The 23,273-nt window shown below is 42.9% G+C and overlaps 1 protein-coding gene across 2 annotated transcripts in view; it reads left to right on the top strand.

Annotated features, from left to right (window-relative positions):
• The window catches only part of SLC9A7 (solute carrier family 9 member A7), a 116,319-nt gene extending 95,100 nt beyond the window's left edge, over nucleotides 1–21,219 (top strand). For both annotated transcript variants that reach the window (XM_059678990.1, XM_059678989.1), the window contains 4 exons: nucleotides 727–790; nucleotides 11,865–11,947; nucleotides 14,770–14,875; nucleotides 18,342–21,219. In XM_059678990.1, the coding sequence (XP_059534973.1) occupies nucleotides 727–790; nucleotides 11,865–11,947; nucleotides 14,770–14,875; nucleotides 18,342–18,593 (505 nt within the window). In that variant the 3' untranslated portion in view covers nucleotides 18,594–21,219. The remainder of the gene's footprint in view (nucleotides 1–726; nucleotides 791–11,864; nucleotides 11,948–14,769; nucleotides 14,876–18,341) is intronic.
• Nucleotides 21,220–23,273: the final 2,054 nt, after the last annotated feature.

Here is a 23,273-nt window from a genome sequence, read left to right as displayed (position 1 = left end):
GCTTTTATGAATTTGCTATAAGTGGATTTGCACTTTGCTTTCTGTCTTTAGTTGTTGATTTCAAATATGTGACTTCGTAGGTCATCTTTGCTGTGGGAAGACGTGGCGGCACCAGGATAAAAAAAGTTAGAGATATGCATGCTGAAGTATTTAGAGGAAGTGTACTGATGCCTGAGATTTTATTTGAATTCATCCAAAAAATAAGATGGGTGATAGAGAGATGGATGGAGATGTAATAAAGTATAGCAAAATGTTAATGGTAGGATCTAGGTGGTGGGTATTTAGGTGTTCACTATAAATTCTTTCAACACTTCCTTGGATATATGAGAGGTTTCATAACAAAGGGTTAGGGAAATAAAAGCAGGGCAGGGCAGATGTGAGGAAGCAGTGGAGAGGAAAAGCCTGGTGCAGTGGGACCCACACTTTTAGGACGGACAATCTGGGACAGGAAGGCAGACCAACAGTTGCCAGCCGGTGATGTTCCTCAGTGGCCTTGCTCAGGGTGTAAGCACACAGGCTGTATGGCCCCTCCTATCCCTGGGATCTGATGTGTATAACCTCCTTCTCATGACTTTTGCATGACAGTCTTTCTCTTCTTTTAGCTAATCATTCCTTCTGCTTCGGGAAGATGGTCAGCCTCTTGCCAAGTTTCAGCCAGAATGGCTGTCATGGTCCAAGCTAATACTCTCTGTTTTTCTCCTTGTCTTTCTCCCTGGTGACTTATAGAGTTGGTGTTGACCCAGATCAAGACCCACCACCCAACAACGACAGCTTTCAAGTCTTACAAGGGGTAAGTCACAAGACATGCTTCTTCTCAGGAAAGATAATATTAAAAATAGCTAAAATTTATTGAGCATTTACTACACACTAGGCACTTGACATGAATTCCCTCACTGTGATCTTGACAAGAACCTTATGAGGTAGGTACTGTTATCCCATTTTACAGATTAGAAATTAAAGTTTGAGAGTTTCAGTGAGTTATATAAGGCCAAAGAATTAGAAAGTGATGGAGCCAGGATTTGACCCCAGAGACAGTGTTCATAAACAACATATTAAGGAGGTGGGCTGGCCAGAAAGAGTGTTTAAGTCCCCAACTCGCTGCCTTCCACGAATGGATGTATGGGATAAATGGTGACTGATTCTGAGTCTCTCAGTGGTATCCAGGCAGAGGAAGGAAAAGGTGTGATTGCAGGCTCTCCTGTTCAAGAGCCTGGGATCCTCTAAGCTCTCTGAGTTTCCCTCCAGCCTTTAGGTTGCAGAGTAGCAGCCCTCACCCCTGTGCAGGCTAAAGGTCACAGCAAGGCAAACAGTGAAGGCTTGGGCTGGGCAGTGGAAGCAGTGACAGCCCAGAGCAGAGTGTGAGGGAGGGAAGCTGTAGAGGCGATGAGTGCAAGAGCCCTGTGGCAGCATTTAGTACAGCGGTTCTCAACCTGTGGGTCGTGACCCCTTTAGCAGTCGAACGACCCTTTCACAGGGGTCGCCGAAGACCATCCTGCATATCAGATATTTACATTATGATACATAACAGTAGCAACATTACAGTTATGAAGTAGCAACGAAAATAATTTTATGGTTGGGTCACAACATGAGGAACTGTATTTAAAGGGCCAGAAGGTTGAGAACCACTGATTTAGTATGAGGGCAGGGAAGAGTACCTGAGCAGCAGAGAATCCTGATGGCCCTTGGTATGGCCATCTGCACCAGTTACTATTGCTGTATCATAAACTGTCCCAAACGTAGGAGAGTGAACAATTTCTTCTACTCATGGATTCTCTAGGTCAGGAATTTACAAAGGGCCTAGTAGGGGTGGCTTTCCTTTGCTCCATGAAGAAGGCCTGGGATAATGTAAGGCTGAGGCTGTAATTATCCCAAGGCTGATTGGCTCCGATGTGTGCTTCTGGGGCTGGGAGGACTCGCATAAGGACAGCCAACTAGAATGCTGAACTGTGATTTCTCCATGGGGCCTCAGGGAACTGGACTCCTTATATGATGGTTTACGGTTCCAAAAGCCAGTGCCCCAGCCAGCAAGATGGAAGCTACATATCCTTTTCTTTATTGAAAAAAATTTTTTTAATCCTTATCCGAAGATATTTTCCCATTGATTTTTAGAGAGAGTGGAAGGGAGAGGGAAAGACAGAGAGAAATATTGATGTGAGAGAGAAACATCTGTTAGTTGCCTCCTGTATGTGCCCTGACCAGGGGTCAGGCCAGGGAGGAGCCTGCAACAGCCTCCCCTTGACTGGAATCAACCCAGAACACTTCAGTCCGCTGGCCGACACTCCATCCACTGAGCCAAACCGGCCAGGGCCATACCTTTTTCTGACCTAACCTTGGAAGTCTCATAGCATCACTTCTGTGAGTTTCCATTGGTTATAACGAGTTGCTAGGGCCAGCCCAGATTTAAGGGGAGGGGACAGAGACTGTAACCTCTTGATGGGAAGAGTGTCAACGAAGTGGTCAACATGTTTTAATGCTGCCATATCACCCTGATTGTGGGATTGGCAGGTGACTTTGTCTCCAGGTTTTGCTCCTTTCCCAGGCTGGCATTTCCTGGGCAGGCCAACTGGAAGAAAGGAGAGTTATAAGAGCAGGAATTGGTTTCCAAAATGTTATTATTTGCCCTTGGAAGTCAAGAACAATTTTGATCAGCATTGAATATGCAGTGCTGAGCATAGTGCCTGGTACCTGGGAGCTCGAGAGGGATTTGATGGGCAGATGCAGGCATGAAGCACAGTGTAGTAGGAAGCTTTACTGACCACATGCACATGTTGTCTGTGAAGTCATGTCGAGTGTTGCTTTTTCTTCCAGCCAGCATTGAATTAAACACATCATTGCACTTCATCCCAAGTCCCGTCTGCATATTTCAGATTCCATCGGATCTTCTAACTTAGTGGTCGGCAAACTGCGGCTTTCAAGCCACATGCGGCTCTTTGGCCCCTTGAGTGTGGCTCTTCCACAAAATACCACGTGCGGGCACGCATGTACAGTGCGATTGGAACTTCGTGGCCCATGCGCAGAAGTCGGTTTTCGGCCTGGGCGAGTCTATTTTGAAGAAGTACTGTTGATATTTGGCTCTGTTGACTAATGAGTTTGCTGACCACTGAGATAGATGAAACAAGTACACAAGATGAGTGTGGATGGGAGAGTTGGAAGGGGTCGACCTCAGCGAACGTACCTCAATCAGATTGAGGACGTTTTTAGCAAAGGCCAGCTTAGGAGGACCCTAATAAAGTTAATAACAATGTACCTACCTATATAGTTTAAGTTTAAAAAATTTGGCTCTCAAAAGAAATTTCAATCGTTGTACTGTTGATATTTGGCTCTGTTGACTAATGAGTTTGCTGACCACTGTTCTAACTGACTCCATCTACCAAATCCCATGTGACAAGTGTTGCAAAATGTGGTGCTGTGAGGGAGTACAGAGGATGCTTTTCTGATTCTTTTCTCTTTGAGGGTGGTCACAGCCTGATAAGGCATCCTTGGTGTTTATGGCCCTTGGTGTTTATGTCTCTTAACGAACACAAAGCCATGCCCTCTGAAAGTTCTGGGCATGTTGGGAAGAGCTTTCAATGAGCTACATTGGAGATTTGGTACCCACTCGAATGGTGCTCCAGAAGACCTTTGCGGTTATATTAGAATTGGCCCTCGTGGCAGTTGGGAACATGTGGTTTCAATGAGAAGTTCTTTTTGAAAAGTTGCTGTTTGACTTGAGCTTTGATGAAAGACTTCAGTAAACAGGGTTAAAGAACTGTGCACTTGTAAACAAATTTAGAGCATAACAGTTTAGGATATCTTGAAATTCACCCTGAGAAAACCTGGGCAAAAAGTGTGCTGGATGTCTTCATTTCACTTATGACTCTGGGAGGATATGGCCGCCCTATTCCAAAGTATTCTCCACAGACCTACAGCCAGTCAATATTAATTTTACCAGAAAAGCTGGCCAATTCCAGCTGGATAGCCAGGGTTTCAGTGGTTCTGAACCTTGGCTGCACACTAGAATCACCTGGGAATCTTTTTAAAATCCTGATTTCTGGGCCTCATCCTCTGGAAATTCTGTTTCTTTGTGATGGGGTGGGGCCACAACATTAGTAACAAAGGAACAGAATTTCTGGAGGATGAGGCCCAGAAATCAGGATTTCAAAAAGATTCCCAGGTGATTCTAATGTGCAGCCAAGGTTGAGAACCACTGGTTTAGAGAGATTTCATCTTGACAGTTCAGAACAGTCAAACACCTCCCAGCCCTCTTGCTGTTTACTATTGCTCTTGCCTTTGGATCCAAGCATCTGTAAAAGGAAATATGGGGAATGGTTTGGTTGGTTTCATGCAGCTGAACTTATTATACTGCACATGGAGACAATGGGCTTGTAACCAGACTTAGTAACAAACTTGCTGTCGCCTTTCCATGGAAATGTTTGAGAAAGCAGTAGGTCCTAAGTGCTAAGGCAGTGGTTCCCAACCTTCTGGCCCTTTAAATACAGTTCCTCATGGTGTGACCCAACCATAAAATTATTTTCGTTGCTACTTCATCACTGTCATGTTGCTACTGTCATGAATCGTCATGTAAATATCTGATATGCAGGATGGTCTTAGGCAACCCTTGTGAAAGGGTCGTGTGACCGCCAAAGGGGTCGCGACACACAGGTTGAGAGCCGCTGTGCTAAGGGATCTGGCAGCGCATTTAGACCATGCAGTGACAGCTAAGATAGTGCCCCCTGCCCCAGAAGGGCAAGCCTTCCTGGGTGGGTAAACTCTGTGAGTCAGTGTTCCTGACAGCTCCCTGGAGGGCCCTTTGGACCAACTGTAAAAGGGCACAGCCACTTTCCCTGCCCTCCCAGTGAAGGCCAGTTGGCCCAGCCCTCACTAGAAGCTGTGTCACAGCTTCCCTATAACTTTCCTTTTTCCAAGTCTCTCACAGAGTCATGCAGAGGGCCCCCAAGTCAGTTCTGTTGGCATTTTAAGATTGCTGTCAAGACCGTACAAAAAAAGATGAACTTCAAGTTTGGTTCCCCGGGACACTTTCTTAAGAATGACTCATGCCCTTGTGCAGAAACAGCCTGTTTCTCTAAATCCTCCTGGCCTGACCTTCTTGGTACAGTGAGCCACTAACAGCGGTGCTGGGAGTACTCAGTGGTCATGTGAAACAGTAAAACAGGGAAGTAAATGGGCGTCTGATTTTTGGGTGAAACCCTGGGTTCTTGCAGTTTCCCCTGAAATGGATCCAGATCACACACTCAGGGTTGTCATGAAACTGCAATCAGAGGTGGAGAAAGTCCAGATGTTTGTTCTCCATTAGAAAAGAAAGGGCAGTCAGTTCTCTTTACCTCATTTTCTAAATGATCTTTCTAAAAACAAACAGAAAAGTGATATGTGATGGGAAAGCATTTTTTTTTATATAGAACACAATTTTCCTCACTAGTCTAGGAGCCCAAGGTTATGAACAGTCATGGCTACAGGGCTACAGAATATTAGCGCGTGTGGGTGAAGGAAGGGAGCTGTTAGCTAGAACTTTTTTGGCGTTGGGTGAGGGAAGCATAAGAATATGGTGGGCAGACTTGAGTTTCATGTCCCTGGCAAGTTTGACTCATTCAAACAAAACAAAACAAAAAACTCAATTGCTTTGTTTCTTGGAGGTCTTGGTGACTTTGCAACAAAAACAAAAACAAGTGCAGCTGGAGGCAAACTGCCCAGGCTTGGAGGTGGCCTCACACCCCATTCAAGTGGGGACTTTGCCTGCCAGAGCCAGCTGAGATTTCTGTTGGCTGGACATGCAGGCACATCATTCACTTCCTTCCCCATGTTTACAGAAGAGCACTCATTGATGACACTTAGCTAGGAGCCCGAATCTGAATTTATCCTGGCTTTATCATCTCAGCAGGACAAGGTCCCAAGCCGGATGTGAGTGGAATGTGGAGGAAAGGAAACGCTGTGTTAGCAGAGCATTGTCTCTGTGTGAGTGTGGGTGTGTGCACACAAGTGTAAAAACTGCAGAAAATCAGTGGTTCATAGTTGCCTTGGCATAGAACTTTCTGGGCAAGTTGGATTTTTCTGGTTCTGGGTTCTCCTTCAGATTTTCTTCCAAGCCGAAATCTGATACGCAGTCACTTAAATCTTTAACTTCAAACAGTGCTGAAGTACCTTTCCTCAAATGCTTATTTTCTCACCCCCCTCCCACCACACTTTTTGTTCTTTTTAAGATGTTTAAAGAGGGAAGGAAGAGGGGGAGAGAGAGAAACATCGAATGATTAGCTGCCTCCTGCACAATTCCTACCTGGGATGGTGTCCACAACCCCTCAACCTGGGTACCCTGATTGGGAATCAAATGGGCAAACTTTAGGTGCACTGGAAAACACCCAACCAACACTGGTTAGGGCTTTTTTTGTTCTGATCGCCTCCTGCTCTTCTCTTCTTTTTCTTCTTAAAGTTCAGAATTAACATTCAGTTATTCATTCATTTGACAAATATTTATTGAGCATCTGTTACATTCCAGACATTCTTTCAGGCTCTGGGAATACATCAGTAAACAAGACAGATGAATCTTTGTCCTTAAGGATTTGGTGACAATGTGATGAAGGATAAGGGTGGAGAGTGGCAGAGGTGAGCTCCTGGAGGCCCTCTATCTGCTTTTCCTCTAGCAGCGGCTCTCAACCTGTGGGTCGCGACCCCTTTGGGGGTCGAACGACCCTTTCAGAGGGGTCGCCTAAGACCATCGGAAAATACATATATAATTACATACTGTTTTTGTGATGAATCACTATGCTTTAATTATGTTCAATTTGTAACCATGAAAATACATCCTGCATATCAGATATTTACATGACGCTTCATAACAGTAGCAACATTACAGTTATGAAGTAGCAATAAAAATAATTCTATGGGTGGGGGTCACCACAACATGAGGAACTGTATTAAAGGGTCGCGGCATTAGGAAGGTTGAGAACTACTGCTCTAGAGACTGTAGACCTCTCCTTCTGCTGCCCCGGTTGTCCCCGTGGACCAGCACCCTGGGCATGACTACAGCTTATTAGAAATGCAGAGTCTCTGGCCCCATTTCAACCCACGGAATCTGAATCTTCATTTTAACAGGGCTCCTAGGAGGGTTGTGCGCACTTTACAATTTGGGAAGCCCTGGAGCAGGCACTGTGGAGCTTGATTCCCTGTTTTTAAACTCTTTTATTGAGAAATCTTGGCCCCATCATCCCAGGGACAACGAAAAAGACCCAAATCTGGTTGCATCATTTATTTACACATTTGCTCTGCATTCGGTTTATATTCCTGTTGTAACAAATTACCATAAACTTTGCAGCTTAAAACAACACAATCTTACAGTCCTGTAGATCAGATGTCTGGTGGGCCCCACTGGTTTCCCTGTTGCAGGTCTCAAAAGCCAAAATCCAGATACCAGCAGGGTTGGGCTTTGGGGGAGAAGCCACTTCCAGGCTCATTCAGGTTGTTGGTAGAATTTAGCTTCATGCCATTGTAGGACAGAGGCCCCATTTCCTCGCTTGCCATTGGCCCGGGGATCAAGCTCAGCTCCTAGAAGCACCCACATTTCCTGGCTTGTGGTCCCCTTCATCTTCAAAGGCAGCAACAGTGAGAAGTGCCTCTGTCACACTTTGAATCTGTTCTGCCTCTTCTTCCACTGCATCTCTCTGACTCTTTTTAAAAAAATATTTATTGATACTTTTACAGAGAGGAAGGGAGAGGGCTAGAGAGTTAGAAACATCGATGAGAGAGAAACATCGATCAGCTGCCTCCTGCACACCCCCTACTGGGGATGTGCCCGCAACCAAGGTACATGCCCTTGACCAGAATTGAACCTGGGACCCTTGAATCTGCAGGCCAATGCTCTATCCACTGAGCCAAACCAGTTAGGGCTCTCTGACTCTTAAAGGGCCCATGTGATTACATTGGCCCCACCTGGAAAACTTTCAGTCCATCTACAAAGCCCCCTTTGCCATGTGACATAACATAGTCACAGGCTCCAGTGATTAGGATGTAGGAATCTTGGGGGGGTGGGGGGGGCAGTAGTTTGCTCCATCTCTGAAAAAAAATGCATAAACTGTTCTCATTATTGTAACAACCTTCCTTTAAAAAGCCTTTTAACACTAAGAATGAAATAAAGTCCAATTCTACCCTGAAATCCTTACTCACTAGTTCTAGAAAAATTATTTTGAAAATAGGACTTTAAGTTCTTTAATCTGCTTTCTGTTTCTTCATCACATTTGTCACCATATGTGTAGCTCTCTGTCTCCCCTTCTGGAAATGTGCTCAAGGGGCAGGTGCTGGGTCGTGTTCCTCTTTTTGTTTCCAGTACCCAGCCTGGTGCCTGGGAGGCACACAGTTGGTGCTTAATGAATGCAGAAGAAATAAATACTCATTGTTAAATACTCAAAAATTGTTGATAAGCAGAGTTGGTGGTATTTATTCTTGAAGGGGCTTTTCCATTAATAATGTCAGTAAAATGTTTACAAATCCCTCATGTAACTCACAAGAACAGAGAGTAGAATGGTAGTTACCAGGAGCTGGGGGAGTTAAGGGGATATTTAAAGGTACAAACTTGTAACTAAAAGAGAAATAACATCTGGAGATCTAATGCACAGCACAGTGACTATCAAAAATGCTGTATTATAAACTATAAAGTTGCTAAGGAACTAGATGTTAATTGTTCTCACTGCAAACAATAAGTCATAGCTATTGAGTTGATAGAGGTGTTAGCTAACACGGCAGTGGTAATTATATTACAATATGTAAATTTATGAAATCAACACATTGTACACCTTAAACGTACCCAGCGCGCAATTTGAAATCGTGCAGTGCTGCCCACCCTCAGGTCCGGCCCTGCCTCCCTCTCTGGCCCTTGAAGTAGCTGCGGCTGCTGCTGATCCGGCCCTTTCCCAGCACAGGTGTGCAGAGGCCCCTGCTGCCCCGCCCCCAACGCTGTGCGCACAACATCCTGTCAGGTCAACCCATTACAGTGTCCTGGTTAATTAGCATATTTCTCTATGTTATATATAGATTATATTTCTATTTAAACTTGTGCAGTCGCACAGCAAGGCAATGAGACAGTCATGAATAGAGCTAGGATTTGGAACCAGGTAGTCTGTTGAGAAAGCCTGTCATGTTCACACCCAGACCCACACATTTCTCAGAGATGATGACCTTGTGTACAGCCTTGAAAGATGAATAGGAATCGGCCGGGTAGGTGTTGTGAGCGGAGAAGTTGAGAGTATGACAGGGTGTTCCAGCTTCTAGAAGCAGCCTGAGCTAAAGATACGGGGTGTGAACCCCCGTGATGGGAATGCAGGTTTTGAGGAGGGGTGTGGTGACAGAGCAAGTTCCTGTTTTTTTCTGTGGGTAACGCTTGAGTGGAAATTCAAGAGTCTGCAAGTGCCGCTGGGAAGGAGGCCTTGCCCATTGGAGGATAAGCCTGTGCCCACACTGACCCCTGCTCAGTTCTTGCTGCTCAGATCCAACAGGAAGGACTCCAGTGACTGGTCCGTGATAAATCATGTTGTGAAGCAGTTCTTTGTCTTCTGGGTCAACTTACACAACTAGTCCTGATTTCCCCAAAGCCACTCTGTGTGGATTTATCTAAGCTCTTCCTCTACCTAATCATGCTTTTGGCACCATCTCTTGGAATAAATTGTTTAACACCCCTGTTACCATGTTGCCCTTTTAGATTTGCCCTGAAATTGCTCCACGTGACCCTTCAGGGCTGTCTCTCAGTTTCTTACATTTCTGAGATCACTTGATCTTATTGGTGGACTGCAGGCATATTTCTTTGTACCCTGAGAAGATCTTTCAGTTTGCTTTAAAAAAGAAGCGTTTTCCTTGCTTTACTCATTTTAATGGTCCCTCTTGGGGCTTATATAAATCTCCTTAGCTTCCTTGATATGAGATGGCAAGAACTTAAGTGTTCCAAGTGACGACAATGCATTGTGGTTTTGCAGCGGAAAGGATGACAGAGTAGGGGTTTGTCATTTTTATTGTTGTCTTAGAGGAGGAGCAGATGAAACTGGCTTTAGGGAACTTGTCTTGTGCCTGATAGTTTAGAGCAGGGGTGGGGAACCTTTTTTCTGCCAAGAGCCATCTGGATATTTATAACATCATTTGAGGGCCATACAAAATTATCAACTTAAAAATTAGCTGCTATATTTGGTCCAACATTTCATGAACTCACCCCTAATGCCTTGGCAGAGCCAGACCAAATACTTTCATAGGTTTTCTATGGCTCACGGTCCGGACGTTCCCCACCCCTGGTTTAGAGTATCTTTCCTGATGATTTTATCATCTTGTTCATTTTTCTTCAATAAGATTCTACAGGCACTTAGAACTGAGAACTTAGAACCTGTTGTTTTATGAAGACAGCTTATTTTTTTCCATAAATATATTTGCTTCCCAGAACATTCATCTACCACTTTTCCACTCAGTTGTGTGGCATTTTGAACTTTCTCTAGAGTTGTCATTGAGCTAGTGATTAATTACCTGAATGAATGATTGTTATTCAAGTGGAGATATTTCTGTACCCTCTTTCTTCCACACGAGTTATAAAAATGTGAAATAAAGTTAGTCTCTGTAATTTCTCATTCTATTTCCTCATCCACAGTAGGGCCCATTTAACTAAGTTGTTTTCATACAGGGTGAGGCAAAAGCAGGTTTACAGTTATTCGTATGTAAAATAATAGAATAATTAATAAATAATAATACAAGAATAAACTGTGTTTCACATAGGAACAACTGTAAACCTACTTTTGCCCTACCCTGTATTTGTCATTAAACATTCCTCAAATACCACAGGGATTTCATTTTTAAAAATAATCTTCACCATTGGAAACTTTAGGAATTTAAGTAGTGCATGCTAATGTCTCTCCATCTACTTGCATATGTGCTTAGCTTCTCAGAGGTCTCCAAGTAGTCCTATAACCTGTATTTCTATTGCAGGTGGAGTTTACACCCACTGTGATTTAGAGTTACTTGTAATTGTGGCTCAACTTTTATTTGCTTATTGTCTCTCAGTTTCCTCTCCATATAACATTCAAGGGGGTGATGTTAAAAATGGCTGTGCTTCCCCAAGCAATCTGTACTCTCAGAGCTTGTCATCCAGCAATGTAGTACCCACCACTGTCCTCAAAGTGATGTAGCTAGTCCACTTTTAGTAGTAATTGTGCACAGATTTTTTTTAAACCAGAATTGAATGTTTGATTTTGCTAGTTATTTTGAAAATTAAATGATGGAGATGTTTTGAGTTGAAAAGGCATGAAAGGAGTAGTAAAGGAACTTACCACTTGAAGGTAGATAAAAGAACAGAGATGCTAGTTCTGGCTCTATTTCCCCTGCCCACTTCGCCCACCTTCCTAAAGCTGTTAGGACAACAAGTTACTGCACCACCTGGAACACAGTGCACGTGCCTGGGTCAGGACCACCAAGAGCTAGTTTGTCAGGAAACTCAACCAAGCACAGTTTTCCCAGACCAGCTTTGGGGGACCTGGAAAGTTGGTTTTACAGAAGCTTTCCTTAATATTCTCTACAAATCAATTTTGGCCTGTTAGGATCTAGACTACTTTAGGGTGACTACTAGTAATCTTCTGAAAGACAATTCTGGGAAAATTACAGTAATACCAAAAGATCTACTCACAGACATAAGCAAGTTGTTTCATTTGGGGGATTGATTTGCCTGCCTTTGGAATTATTCAATTTTAAAAAATTTACTTCCCAATATAGCTTTGGTGAAGTTTGATGCTTTGGTGATACAGGATGTTTGATTCTGAGCTCAAAGTAATTAAAAATTATGGTTAAAATAAAGCTTTTCCCCTTATTTCAATCCACTTATACAACTAAGCATCTGTCTTATTGTTTTTTCCTAGGATGGTCCAGATTCTGCTGGAGGAAACCGGACAAAGCAGGAGAGTGCATGGCTGTTCAGGCTGTGGTACAGCTTTGACCACAAGTATCCTTTGAAGTAGTTTCCCTCAAACAGTGATGATGAAATCGTCCTGTTGAGTTGCCAGTAAATGACTTCTGATAAGTAAGGAAGGATGTGTACAGTGTAGTCAGTTCTCGCTTGGGACTCATGCAGTGATCATTCAACCACAGGTAGTCCTGGTGAGCATCTCTTTGGGTAAGAGATTTAGCCGGCCCATAGCCTGGTAGACTCATGTGGTTCTGCAGAGCTTTGTATACAAGGGGAGTGTGGCTTTGTAGGTGAATTGGTGTGGTCAGGAAGTGAAGTGGAGCATATTATTCACTGGGCTTAGTATTTGGTAATTAAATATGATAAAAATAACTTCACTACTCGTGACTTCCATTTTTGCTTTTTTATTTTTTAAATTTATCTTTATTGTTGAAAGTATTACCCATGTCCTCTTTTTTTGTTATTTTCCCCCATTGACTCCCTCCTCCTTGCACCTACCCCTTGCAAGCTTTTGCCACACTATTGTCTGTGTCTATGGGTTATGCATGTATGCATGTAAGTTTCCCAGTTAATCTCTTCCTCCCACCCCCATCCCCACTTTTCCTCGTAGATTCATCAGTCTGTTCATGGTTCTGTGACTCTGGATCTATTTTGTTCATCACTTTATTTTGTTTATTAGATTCCACATATGAGTGAGATCGTGTGATACATTTTCACTTTTAAATACTCTTTTGATGAACAAGGTCTTCGTCCAATTCACTGATTTTTTTCTGTTCTGGTCAGTACTCTTTGTGTCCTGTTTTAGAAATCTCTGTCTATCTCAAAGTCTTGAAGCTAATTTCCTGTGTTATCTTTTAGAAGCTTTATATTTTTTCTTCTGTGCACCTTTTTTTTTTCAGTGACAGATATGGGAACTGAAAAAGTATACAGATAATTTGAAGTGCTCTAGATGAGGTTTTCATTCTTCTGAGATAATTTAATTTACATTGGGTCTAGGTTAGGGGCATTAGTAATTCCAGATCACTTTAGTGCAATCAGAAATAAAAGTGATTTGAAACTGGGTTGCAGTTCCTGTGAAGGTTAGTCTGTTTTCTGTCTACCCTTTGTTCTAGGGCAGTGGTCAGCAAACTGTGGCTCGGCAAACCACGGCTCGGCAAAACTTTGGCCCCTCGAGTGTGGCTTTTCCACAAAATACCGGCTCTTCCACAAAATACCGACATCTGCGCATGGGCCACGAAGTTTCAATCGCACTGTACGTGCGCGCTTGCACGTGGTATTTTGTGGAAGAGCCACACTCAAGGGGCCAAAGAGCTGCATGTGGCTCGCGAGCTGCGGTTTGCTGACCACGGTTCTAGGGTTCCAACCTAGAGCCTAGGGTGTTTACGGAGTCTTCCTCAGAAGGCCCTGGACACCAGTTTTTGTCAGATTCACTACTTTTTCAGTCTGCCAGATGCTCTGCTCAGCTGCTGAGGTGCTTTAGGGAAGACGTGGCTCACCAAACGCCAGGCTCCCCACTTGGGTGTCCTCCTCCAGATTCTGGCTCTCTTCACTGCCCTGGTAGCTTTCTGATGCCATTAAGCAGAAGATTTTGTTGTGTTTTATCTTGACCTAGCTTTTCTAGTCATTCTTAGTGGAAAGGATGGTTTAAATTATTGTTTACTATTGTCTGCTATTAACTGAAATAGAACCCCCAGAGGTTTCTTAAAGTCATATGAACTTTGTCTACATTGTAATTCAGAAGGCATGTTACTCACTGGGCTTAGAAAGGATGTAGAGAAAACTGGAGGAAGTTCACAGGAGAGTGACAAAATACTAAAGTGATAAGAAATTGATTCTTGTCAGCACTTAGTACTCCACTTTCAACAATGGATAGATGATCCATATGGAAAATCAATAAGGAAACATTGGACTTGAACTACATTTTAGATCAAATGAACCTAACAGACATGCACGGAACATTCCATCTAACAGCAACGAAATGTACATTCTTCTCAAGTGCACATGGAACATTCTCCAGGATAGATCTGTGTGTAAGATCACAAAACAAGTCCTAGAAAATTTAAGAAGATAGAAATTAAAGCAAGTATCTTTTCCAACCACAATGGTATGAAAATAGAAATCAATAACAGCAGGAAAACTGGAAACTTTACAAATATGTGTACATTAAACAGCACACTCCTGAACGAACAACCAGTGGGCACACATTAAACAATACACTCCCCAATAACCGATGGGTCAATGAAGAAATCTGAAGGGAAATAAAAAGTATATCTTGAGACAAATGAAAATGGAAACACCACATAACAAAACTTACGTAATTTAGCAAAAGCAGTTTTAAGAAGAGACAAAAAGTTTATAGTGTTAAATACCTACATTAAAAAAAGAAAGATCTTGCCCAGTCAGCGTGGCTCAGTGGGTGAGTATCCACCTATGAGCCAGGAGGTCATGCCCGGGTTGTGGGCTGGATCTCCAGTGTGGGGTGTGCAGGACGCAGCCGATCAGTAATTCTCTCTCATCATTGATGTTTCTATCTCTCTCTCCCTCTCCCTTCTCTGAAATCCATAAAAGTATATTTTTAAAAAAAGATCTTGCCCTGGCCAGTGTGGAGGGTCTTGCGTTCAGTTTGTAAAACAAACAAACAAACAAACTAACAAACACACAAAAACACATCTGTGAGGTGCAATAAAGAGAAATGCAATAAAACCAGGTATGGCTACATTGTCTGTATTGTACTGGTAAAATGGGGGAAAGAGACATTTTCTAGGTCGAATGTCAGATGATTTACTTGTTGGGATTTCTAAACACATTTTGTTGGGGGTTTCTTTGCAGACATTGTTTCCTTAATTCTCTTTTTAAAGTTACTTGAAGCCCATCCTCACACACAGTGGCCCCCCATTAACCACCACGCTCCCACCCTGGTGTGGCTTGCTCGCTCGATGTCTGACCAGTCCCCAGGTGTATGACGTAAGTACTGCATGTCAGGGCGGCATTTCTATGCAGCCTCCAAATTCACAGAAATTGCTTCTCCAGTAAGATGATTGATTACAAATGACCAGCTTCCTGTGCTTAATACATTGTGCACAGCAACAGAGAGACCTTTTACTAGGGTTATGGGGTTCCCAAACATCAGCAGCTATGACGTAGCGGACAGATTCCTCTCTGTCCCTCTGAGGCTCCAAACTTTAAAAGAATGAATTACGGCCGAGGAATCTCCCCCTGAAATCTGGGTGCTAAGAGCCCTGGGAGAGGTATTTTGACAGAAATGAACAAAAACAATATTTAGCCCATGCATTAATGGGAGAAATGGAACATACTAAAACAGGGAACGTGATGCCATTTGTTGTTAATAACACTATCACCAGGCCCTAACCGGTTTGGCTCAATGGATAGAGCATCGGCCTGCAGACTGAAAGGTTCCAGGTTCGATTCCGGTCAAGGGCATGTACCTTGGTTGCGGGCACATCCCCAGTAGGGAGTGTGCAGGAGGCAGCTGATGGATGTTTCTCTCTCAGATGTTTCTAACTCTCTATCCCTCTCCCTTCCTCTCTGTGAAAAATCAATTATATATATATATATATATATATATATATATATATATATATATATATATATATTTAAACTATCACCGGGCAGAGTTTCAGGACTTTCTAAATAGTGATGGAGAGGAGGAAACGGGGAGTTTGGAGCGAGTTTTAGAATTCCTCTCTGCCCGACTAGAGGACTCTTATTTGATTATACATTTGCATCCTGCCCGATTCCAGTGAAGATTTGAGGCAGCAAGCAAGAGGAGTTGCATGCTTGCCTGGTAAGCTGCAGCATTGGTTAAATGGAGTCACATTGTGGAGTTTGGAGAAGTCGACATTGAGAAACAATGCAGAAAGCATAGGTGTGTTTGTCACCAGTAAGGGCACAGAGATGGGCTGGGACTAGAGAAGGGAGGTAGGCAGAACCCAGGAGTCCTCCCTAGGCCAGTGCACTTAACAGGCATTCCTCTAGCACCTACTGAGTTAAGCACTTCAAGGAAGGGCGCCGACAAGAGGAGAAGAAGGCCACTGCCCTTTGGTGATTCACCCAGATGGGGAGTCCAGGCACGGACACAGGAGAATCTGCCTGTGGCCTTGGGAAGCATGACTGAGCGGGGACCATGGACTGTCAGGGCAGGTTCAGGTCCTGCAACAAGGACACCGTGAGTAGAGGACAGGATGTAGGACTTCAGATGTGCTTTGAAGGGTAGATAGGAAAGAGGAGAGAAAGAGCAGTTTTCAAACTGTGTTTCCTATTCAAGAAGGAAGTCCAGACCTAGCCGGTTTGGCTCAGTGGCTATAGGGTCAGCCTGCAGATAGAAGGGTCCCAGGTTCGATTCCGGTCAAGGGCACATGCCTGGGTTATAGGCTCAATCCCCAGCCCTGGTCAGGGTATGTGTGGGAGGCAACCAATTGATGTGTCTCTCTCACATCAGTTTCTCTCTCCCCCTCTCCCTTTCACTCTCTCTAAACAATCAATGGAGAAATATCCTCAGGTAAGGATTAACAAAACAAAACAATAAAGGAAGTCCACAGTTTTTGACAGCCATTGAAATAGGGGAGTGGGGGAGCACCCCACCCTTGTTTTGCTTGTTTAACCCCTTGGAGAATGAAAGGTTGTGTCTGACCTCATGCTGCTTCCTGACACTCTCTCCCTGCCATCTTTTAGTTTCAAATGGCTACCACTTGGCTGACGCCTGCCTTGCACAGCCTAGTCTTTTTTTGCTACAACTGCTGCTTATTATGAGATGTTGTCACAGTCCTCTTCCCAATGGGGTCACTTTTCATATCATTTAGGTGGGCAGAACCAGTCTCGAGGTAGCATAAATCCAAGCCTTCCTACCAGCTGGACAACCTTGGGCAAATTTCATAGGTTCTCTTAGCTCAGATCTTCTGCTCTGTGACATGTGCTTGCACCCTTCTCAGGAGAGGGGTAAGGATCAAATGAGAGCTTATGTGACATTCCTGGCAGGCATATAATAGACCAGTGATGGCGAACCTTTTGAGCTCGGCGTGTCAGCATTTTGAAAAACCCTCACTTAACTCTGGTGCCGTGTCACATATAGAAATTTTTTGATCTTTGCAACCATAGTAAAACAAAGACTTATATTTTTTATATTTATTTTATATATTTAAATGCCATTTAACAAAGAAAAATCAACCAAAAAAAAAATGAGTTCACGTGTCACCTCTGACACGCGTGTCATAGGTTCACCATCACTGTAATAGACCGAGCATGTCAGACTTAAAGGCTAACACGGGCCAAATAAACAAGGTTTAAGTTTATGTGGGCCGCAAAAAAAGAAAAGCTTCAATTTTCATAGAAATGTGGGTTTATTTCGATAGAGACTTGCTAAAGACAAAGGGCTGAAATAAATGAGTCATCATTAACATAAAATAATAGAACATTTTAATAAAAATTAGTATTTTTTCTTGAACATTCTTACCAGACACTGAATAGCTGCACAAATTAATAAGCGTAATGCAGATAAACCTATTTTTCTTGTTCTCCGAAAGCGAAATATTTCCTGTTGCGCACACCAAACAGGTCAGTACAAGACGAATGACGTGGCCATCAGCTGCTAAAATATTCACTGCTAGTATCAGTGGAGAGAAATGGTGCACCTGCGTGTAAGGCGCGTAAGGGAAATGAATGCAACACGATTATAGTACTCAGTCATTAGCGAATGTTGTAGTTCATTATTAATAATTATGTATAACAAGATATTGTAAAAATTAAGTTACGAATTTTTTACTAAAACACTTCTTACGTACCATTATATTGGCTGGGCCGCAAAAATACTCATTATGGGCTGCGAGTTTGACGTGCTTGGACGCTCAAGAAAATATACCTTCCCTCTGTATCACTTGCTTCATCTATATGAGGACTTCCCATCAGGGATTTTGTGTGGCGACAGGAAGGAAAGCCTAATAATGGTTTGTCCTCTTCCCTCCATGCTGACGAGGGTAAAGAGTAGTTCAGATGTAAACTAGGTGTGTGTGTAGGATGGTTTGTGTAGGGCAGGAGGCCCACCCAGAAGACCTTCCCAGAGGAGAGAGGACCTGAAACCTATTTGCAGGTCTTCCCAGTGACCTTAGCCCTTCCTTTCTTTGTGGGTTGGGAAGCTGAAAATCCAGGTTGGTTTCCTTTTCTTCCGTTTTGTCACAAACTGTCAGGCATTTAAAATCACAGCTGCTTTTTGCTATTCCAAGTCCTAATTCAGGCAACAGTGCTATACATTGAACAGCACGCTACAGTTTACATCCAGTTCTCATGCTGGAGGCTCAGTGCAGGCAAGTCTCATGATCCCCAGTTTCAGATGAGGAGTTGAGATTGGGGTTGGCTGGAGCTCTGGGAGATTCCAGTCTTCGATTTGTTGTTAATTGTTATTTGTTGCACTTTTCAGAACCAAGAGCCACTGAGAGAAGAAGACTCTGATTTCATCCTGACTGAGGGTGACCTCACCTTGACCTACGGGGACAGCACAGTGACTGCCAATGGCTCCTCAGGCTCCCACACGGCCTCCGTGAGCCTGGAGGGCTGTCGGAAAACAAAGAGCAGTTCTGAGGAGGCGCTGGAACGAGACCTGGGAATGGGAGACCAGAAGGTTTCAAGCCGGGGCACCCGCCTAGTGTTCCCCCTGGAGGATAATGCATGACTTTCCCCCCAAACCCTGAAGCGATGGGGTAGACCCACCGGTGGTGTGGGGCTGGCTGCATGCTCCAGTGTTGATTGAGGTGGGACAGTGACTGAATGGAACTAACGCTTCTGTTGTATTGAGGTCTGAAGATATCTTAACATTTAAAATTTAACCCAAGATACAGATGGTGGGGCTCAAGACAAATGCAGATCTATTCCCACTTTTTCACTTAGTAGTGCACTGTTCAGAGTTAAACAAACAAAAACAATCGCATGCTTTACTGGTCTCTAATTCATTCACCTGTGGTACCTGAACAAGGTGTGGTGGATGCCGGTGACCCCTCCCAGGAGAGGTTTCGTATCCATACACAGCTGTGCAAGTCTAGCTGGATGTAGGAATATCAAGTGAAGGGAGAACAGGCTAGAAGAAAGATCACGAAGGAAGGCCAGTGAGATTGGACCTCCAAGGATGAGGGGGAAGCTGGTGCTAAATGGGACAGAAAGCATGAAAAAGCAATTTGAGTGGAGGCTCCAGCAACAAGAGATGTACAGCAGCCTCATCTCTGGATTCCTGACTTCTTTTGCTGCCTGTATTTTCTCTAGACTGAAGATTGGAAAATACATCCATCAACATTTCAATATGGGGGAAAGAATTGTAATTCCTTCTCTGGAAATCTCCACAAAGAAGAAGTTACTGGAATGTTTCAAACCAAAGGCAAAATAGTGTTAAAGTGCTGTGTTTTTTTGTTTTGTTTTTGTTTTGTTTTTTCATTAATGTGAAGGCAGGAGAAACTGTTTAGAAACTGATGATTACATCACTGTAAACATCAGTCAATTCTTGATGGCTGCCATATGAGCTGACTGCCTGGAAAATGGTTAACAGGACTGACATATCTACTGTGGGTTTAGAAAGAACACGAAAATTTGTGGAGTGCTTTGATCTGGTGATGAGAAGGCAGTAACAACCCTCAGAGGCAATACGCTAGTATTCAGAGGAAAGAAATCTCACTGTGAAAAAAAATCGGTGCAAAGAAAACACAAGATTGTATTCTAAAGACTTAGTAGAATTCCAAACTTTGAGCTAAGAAATGAATGAGATTTCAGTGGTCACCTGAAGAAACAGAGGCGAGGGAGTGGAATGTTAAGCTTTATTTATACAGTGGAAGCTTCCTGTCCACTCTCAGATTAAGAATCGAGGTGTCTTGGCACTGAGTGCCATGTAGAAAAAGGTCATTTTCGTGGTATCTGGGGAGGTCTACACCAGCTTCATGTGTGAGTGTGGTCTGAGATTTAGGTTTCTACTTTGGGTTCTTTTGTGGGTGAGCTGTTCTACCTGCCCACACCTGTAGTAAGTGAAATATGGAGGAGAACTCTTGGAAGCCAAGTTTGAGATTCTCCCTGTGCTCTGTGCTTCAGTGCTATTATTCTAAAAAACCCAATTTCTAAAAAATGCTTTCATTTAATGTGGCCATTTCCCTTATAAGATAGTGGCTCAATCTAGCGTACCCATCATGAAATCAGCCATTTAACCTTCTTAACTCGCATTTTTAATGGTTAGTTTTTAAATAAGACATTGTTTTGCCCTCTTTTTCAGTTGATAATTTGTGCAAACCAAGAAAAATTTATTAGTTTGAGCCATATGAAATTGCTGGTATTCAACCATTTTTTTTAAAGAAACAAAAATGACAATTTCATATAGTTCAGTATAAGAGAATTGGGCGATTTTTATTCCCCTTTCTATCTACACTAAAGGACATTTTGATTTGATGGTCATCCATGGGCTTTGTAATTTGTAAGTTTGGGGAAAAAGCTAAACATACTTACCTCATGCTTCCACTATGCTGAAAAGTAAAAAGTAGGGTGCCGAGAAACTAACCCAAGGCTAACTATTTGCTGCCAGTCTGGCATAAACCAGATAGAAACTGCTGAGTAATGGTACATCCAAGTAAGCAACATTCTTCTGAGAGGATAATCCCAAGTCATTTTATAAGCATATGTGTTCTGGGTAGGGTGGGGGGGGGCGTTACAGTTCCGCAAAGTCGGATGTTCTAGGGCAGAGGTCCTCCACCCTGGCTGCACATTAGGATGAGCTGGCCCATTTATTGAGAATATCAACATAAAGGCCCCCCCTCAGAGATCCAGATTCAGTAGGTTTAGAGTGCGGCCAGGCTTCTGTGCTATGTTTGGATCCTCAGGGATTCTAATCTGCAGCTCGGGTGGAGAGCCTTTAGTCTAGAACTTGCAGTGGGCCCAACTTGAAACCTTAAAGGATGACCTAGCAAATTCAGATTTTTTTTTAATTGTTAGTCATGTGGAACAAACTGAGTGTTGATCAATAATACAGACCAGGTAGCTGTGAGTGAATTTCGTGCTAATAATGTTTGTAGAAGTCAAACACATACTCCATAAATACAACTAAAAAAAAAAAAAGGTCACATTAGAAAACCTTAGAGCCTGAAAGGGGGAGAAGGATGACTTGAATGTATATATTGGAGGGATTAAAACCTGTCATTTTTGCTCCGATTTGTGGGGAAAAGGGGTTTTGTCTTAACTGAGCTGCTGACTAATCAAATGTGAAGGTTTCTAACAAGCTGTCTTTTCCATTTTCCATTTAACCTGGGATTAAATTAATAGTCCCCTTTGCAGTCAAGTGAATTTTCTTTCTCTTCACACTTCACTCGTCTCCATGCCTGAATACACACTGGACTCCTTAAAATAAGGGGGAGGGCTGTCCACTGCCAGAGCACAGGCCCCTTACTACGTGGAAGGTTGTGATCACTTCGCTGTCATGTGGTGGTGGTGTTGGGAGCTGGTAGTTAAGGAGATGCAAACTTTTGTGGATAGCACTGGCAGAGGGAAGATATAAGCTCCTGACATTCCTTTTAATATTCTTTTCCTAGAGAGGAAATTTAGGATTTAAATAAGTCTGCATTTCTTCCTAGGAAGCAAGTATAGGAAAGGCATATGTAATTAAATGGACACTGACCATCAATGATACCTATTGGGCTGACCAGACAGATAAGCATTGATGCCTTGCAGCCAGAAACCACACTGAGACATCAAATGTTTCATCAACCAAACAGCAAGAGCTCTTTAGGCTGTGATCCCTAGACCTGAAAACGCCCTCTGTGGTTTGGTTGAAAAAACAAATTTTAGAAAACACCAAAAATGTTATCTTCACTATCCATGAACATTTCAGACTAGAGCAAAGAAGTGACTGTTCCTTCCAAAATAGAGGTCTGTTGCACGGCCTTCCTTCACCCCTCATCATAACCTCCCTTTTTCTGTCCATAGTAGAAGTTAATGTAATCATGTTGAATATTTGATGTGAACAGTGACTTTTAAATGTAGAAACACCACTGATGTCCTTAGAGATTGGCGCCAGGGCAATTGAGCCATTCATCAGAGGGGAATCACCTGCTTGGAAACCTACCTTGGTACCCATTGTGACTTCTAAGGGGTGTATCAGAAAACTAATTTTACCATTTCTTGTCAAATGTATTCTGGAATGAGGGTTGCTGTTTCAATGAATGACTTCTTATTCCACTTCAGGAATAGGGAACTTGACAAGTTTCATGCCTGCCTTTGATGTTGATTCTGCAGATGAGTTGGTACTGTAGGAGCTAATCTGTCAGAAACTTTAGACTGGTGTCATTGAGTTCTGATCTCTTCTGTCGTTTTCTAAGTGGGGATCTGGCTGGCCAGTGTCATTTGCTATGTCCTCACACAGCAAGTTGAAGAATCCAGTGGGCAAGAATTAGAATTTAGAAACAACCCATCTGAATACTGCTTTCACCACTTTGATACCTGAAAAGACCTTCCCCCTTTCTAAAACCTAATAAGAACAATATACAGACAAATACCATAGAAACCAATGTGAGGATCTGACTAGGAAAAGCAAGTAGGATTTTTGACAGTCCTTTCAAAACAAGATTTAGAAGTAAACCATATTTTCCAGTTTCAATTTTCATAAGTAGTGTTTTAAAAAAAATAAACACATCTTGTCACCCAGTGCTAGGAGAAATTGTAAAGAGCAAAACCAAAGTTTTTGATGTAAATTTTATTTTTGTAAGCAGGGTATATGATAACCATGGTCCACATGGAACACATAGGCACTGGTTTTCTGCTACTTGAGCCTTGGAGAAGATGAGAAGGAAGGTCTTCCTGTTCTGTTGCCTTTTGAAAAGGTCTGAAATAGACATGAGAGCACTTGGGAGAGGCCATCCTTTTCTTCTGATGGCCACCTTTTAAAAAGGGTTAACGGGATGTCATCATCACCTCAATTCTTTGCCAATGGAGAATGATTTGGGCCTGTGTGTGCTGGAGGAGCTCAGAAGAAAAAGGACATGGAAATAGCTTGAATCACTCTACATCTCTGTCAAAAGCACTTAAAAACAGTTAAGATCCAGTGTTACTGGGTGACCATCCAACTGCATGGACATTTGGGGGTTGACTTTTGTTGTGATTGTTCCAGCTGTGGGCTTTGGAGAAGCAGAAGAATGATTTTCGGTTGTGTGGGTATTATGTCACTCTATGGATTTGGAATGTATCACTGCACGCACTCATTCAAAGTATGATTTCATAGTAGTGTCACCTACTCCTAGGTTTTCTTTTTTACATAAATACATCTGGTCTTCTTACTTAGAAGTTTTTGTTCATTAAATTTATTCAATGTGAAGGCCACCAATATTCATTTAAT

Source organism: Myotis daubentonii, chromosome X, assembly GCF_963259705.1.
Source record: "Myotis daubentonii chromosome X, mMyoDau2.1, whole genome shotgun sequence".
NCBI lineage: Eukaryota > Metazoa > Chordata > Mammalia > Chiroptera > Vespertilionidae > Myotis > Myotis daubentonii.
This window is presented reverse-complemented; position numbering and strand designations above follow the sequence as displayed.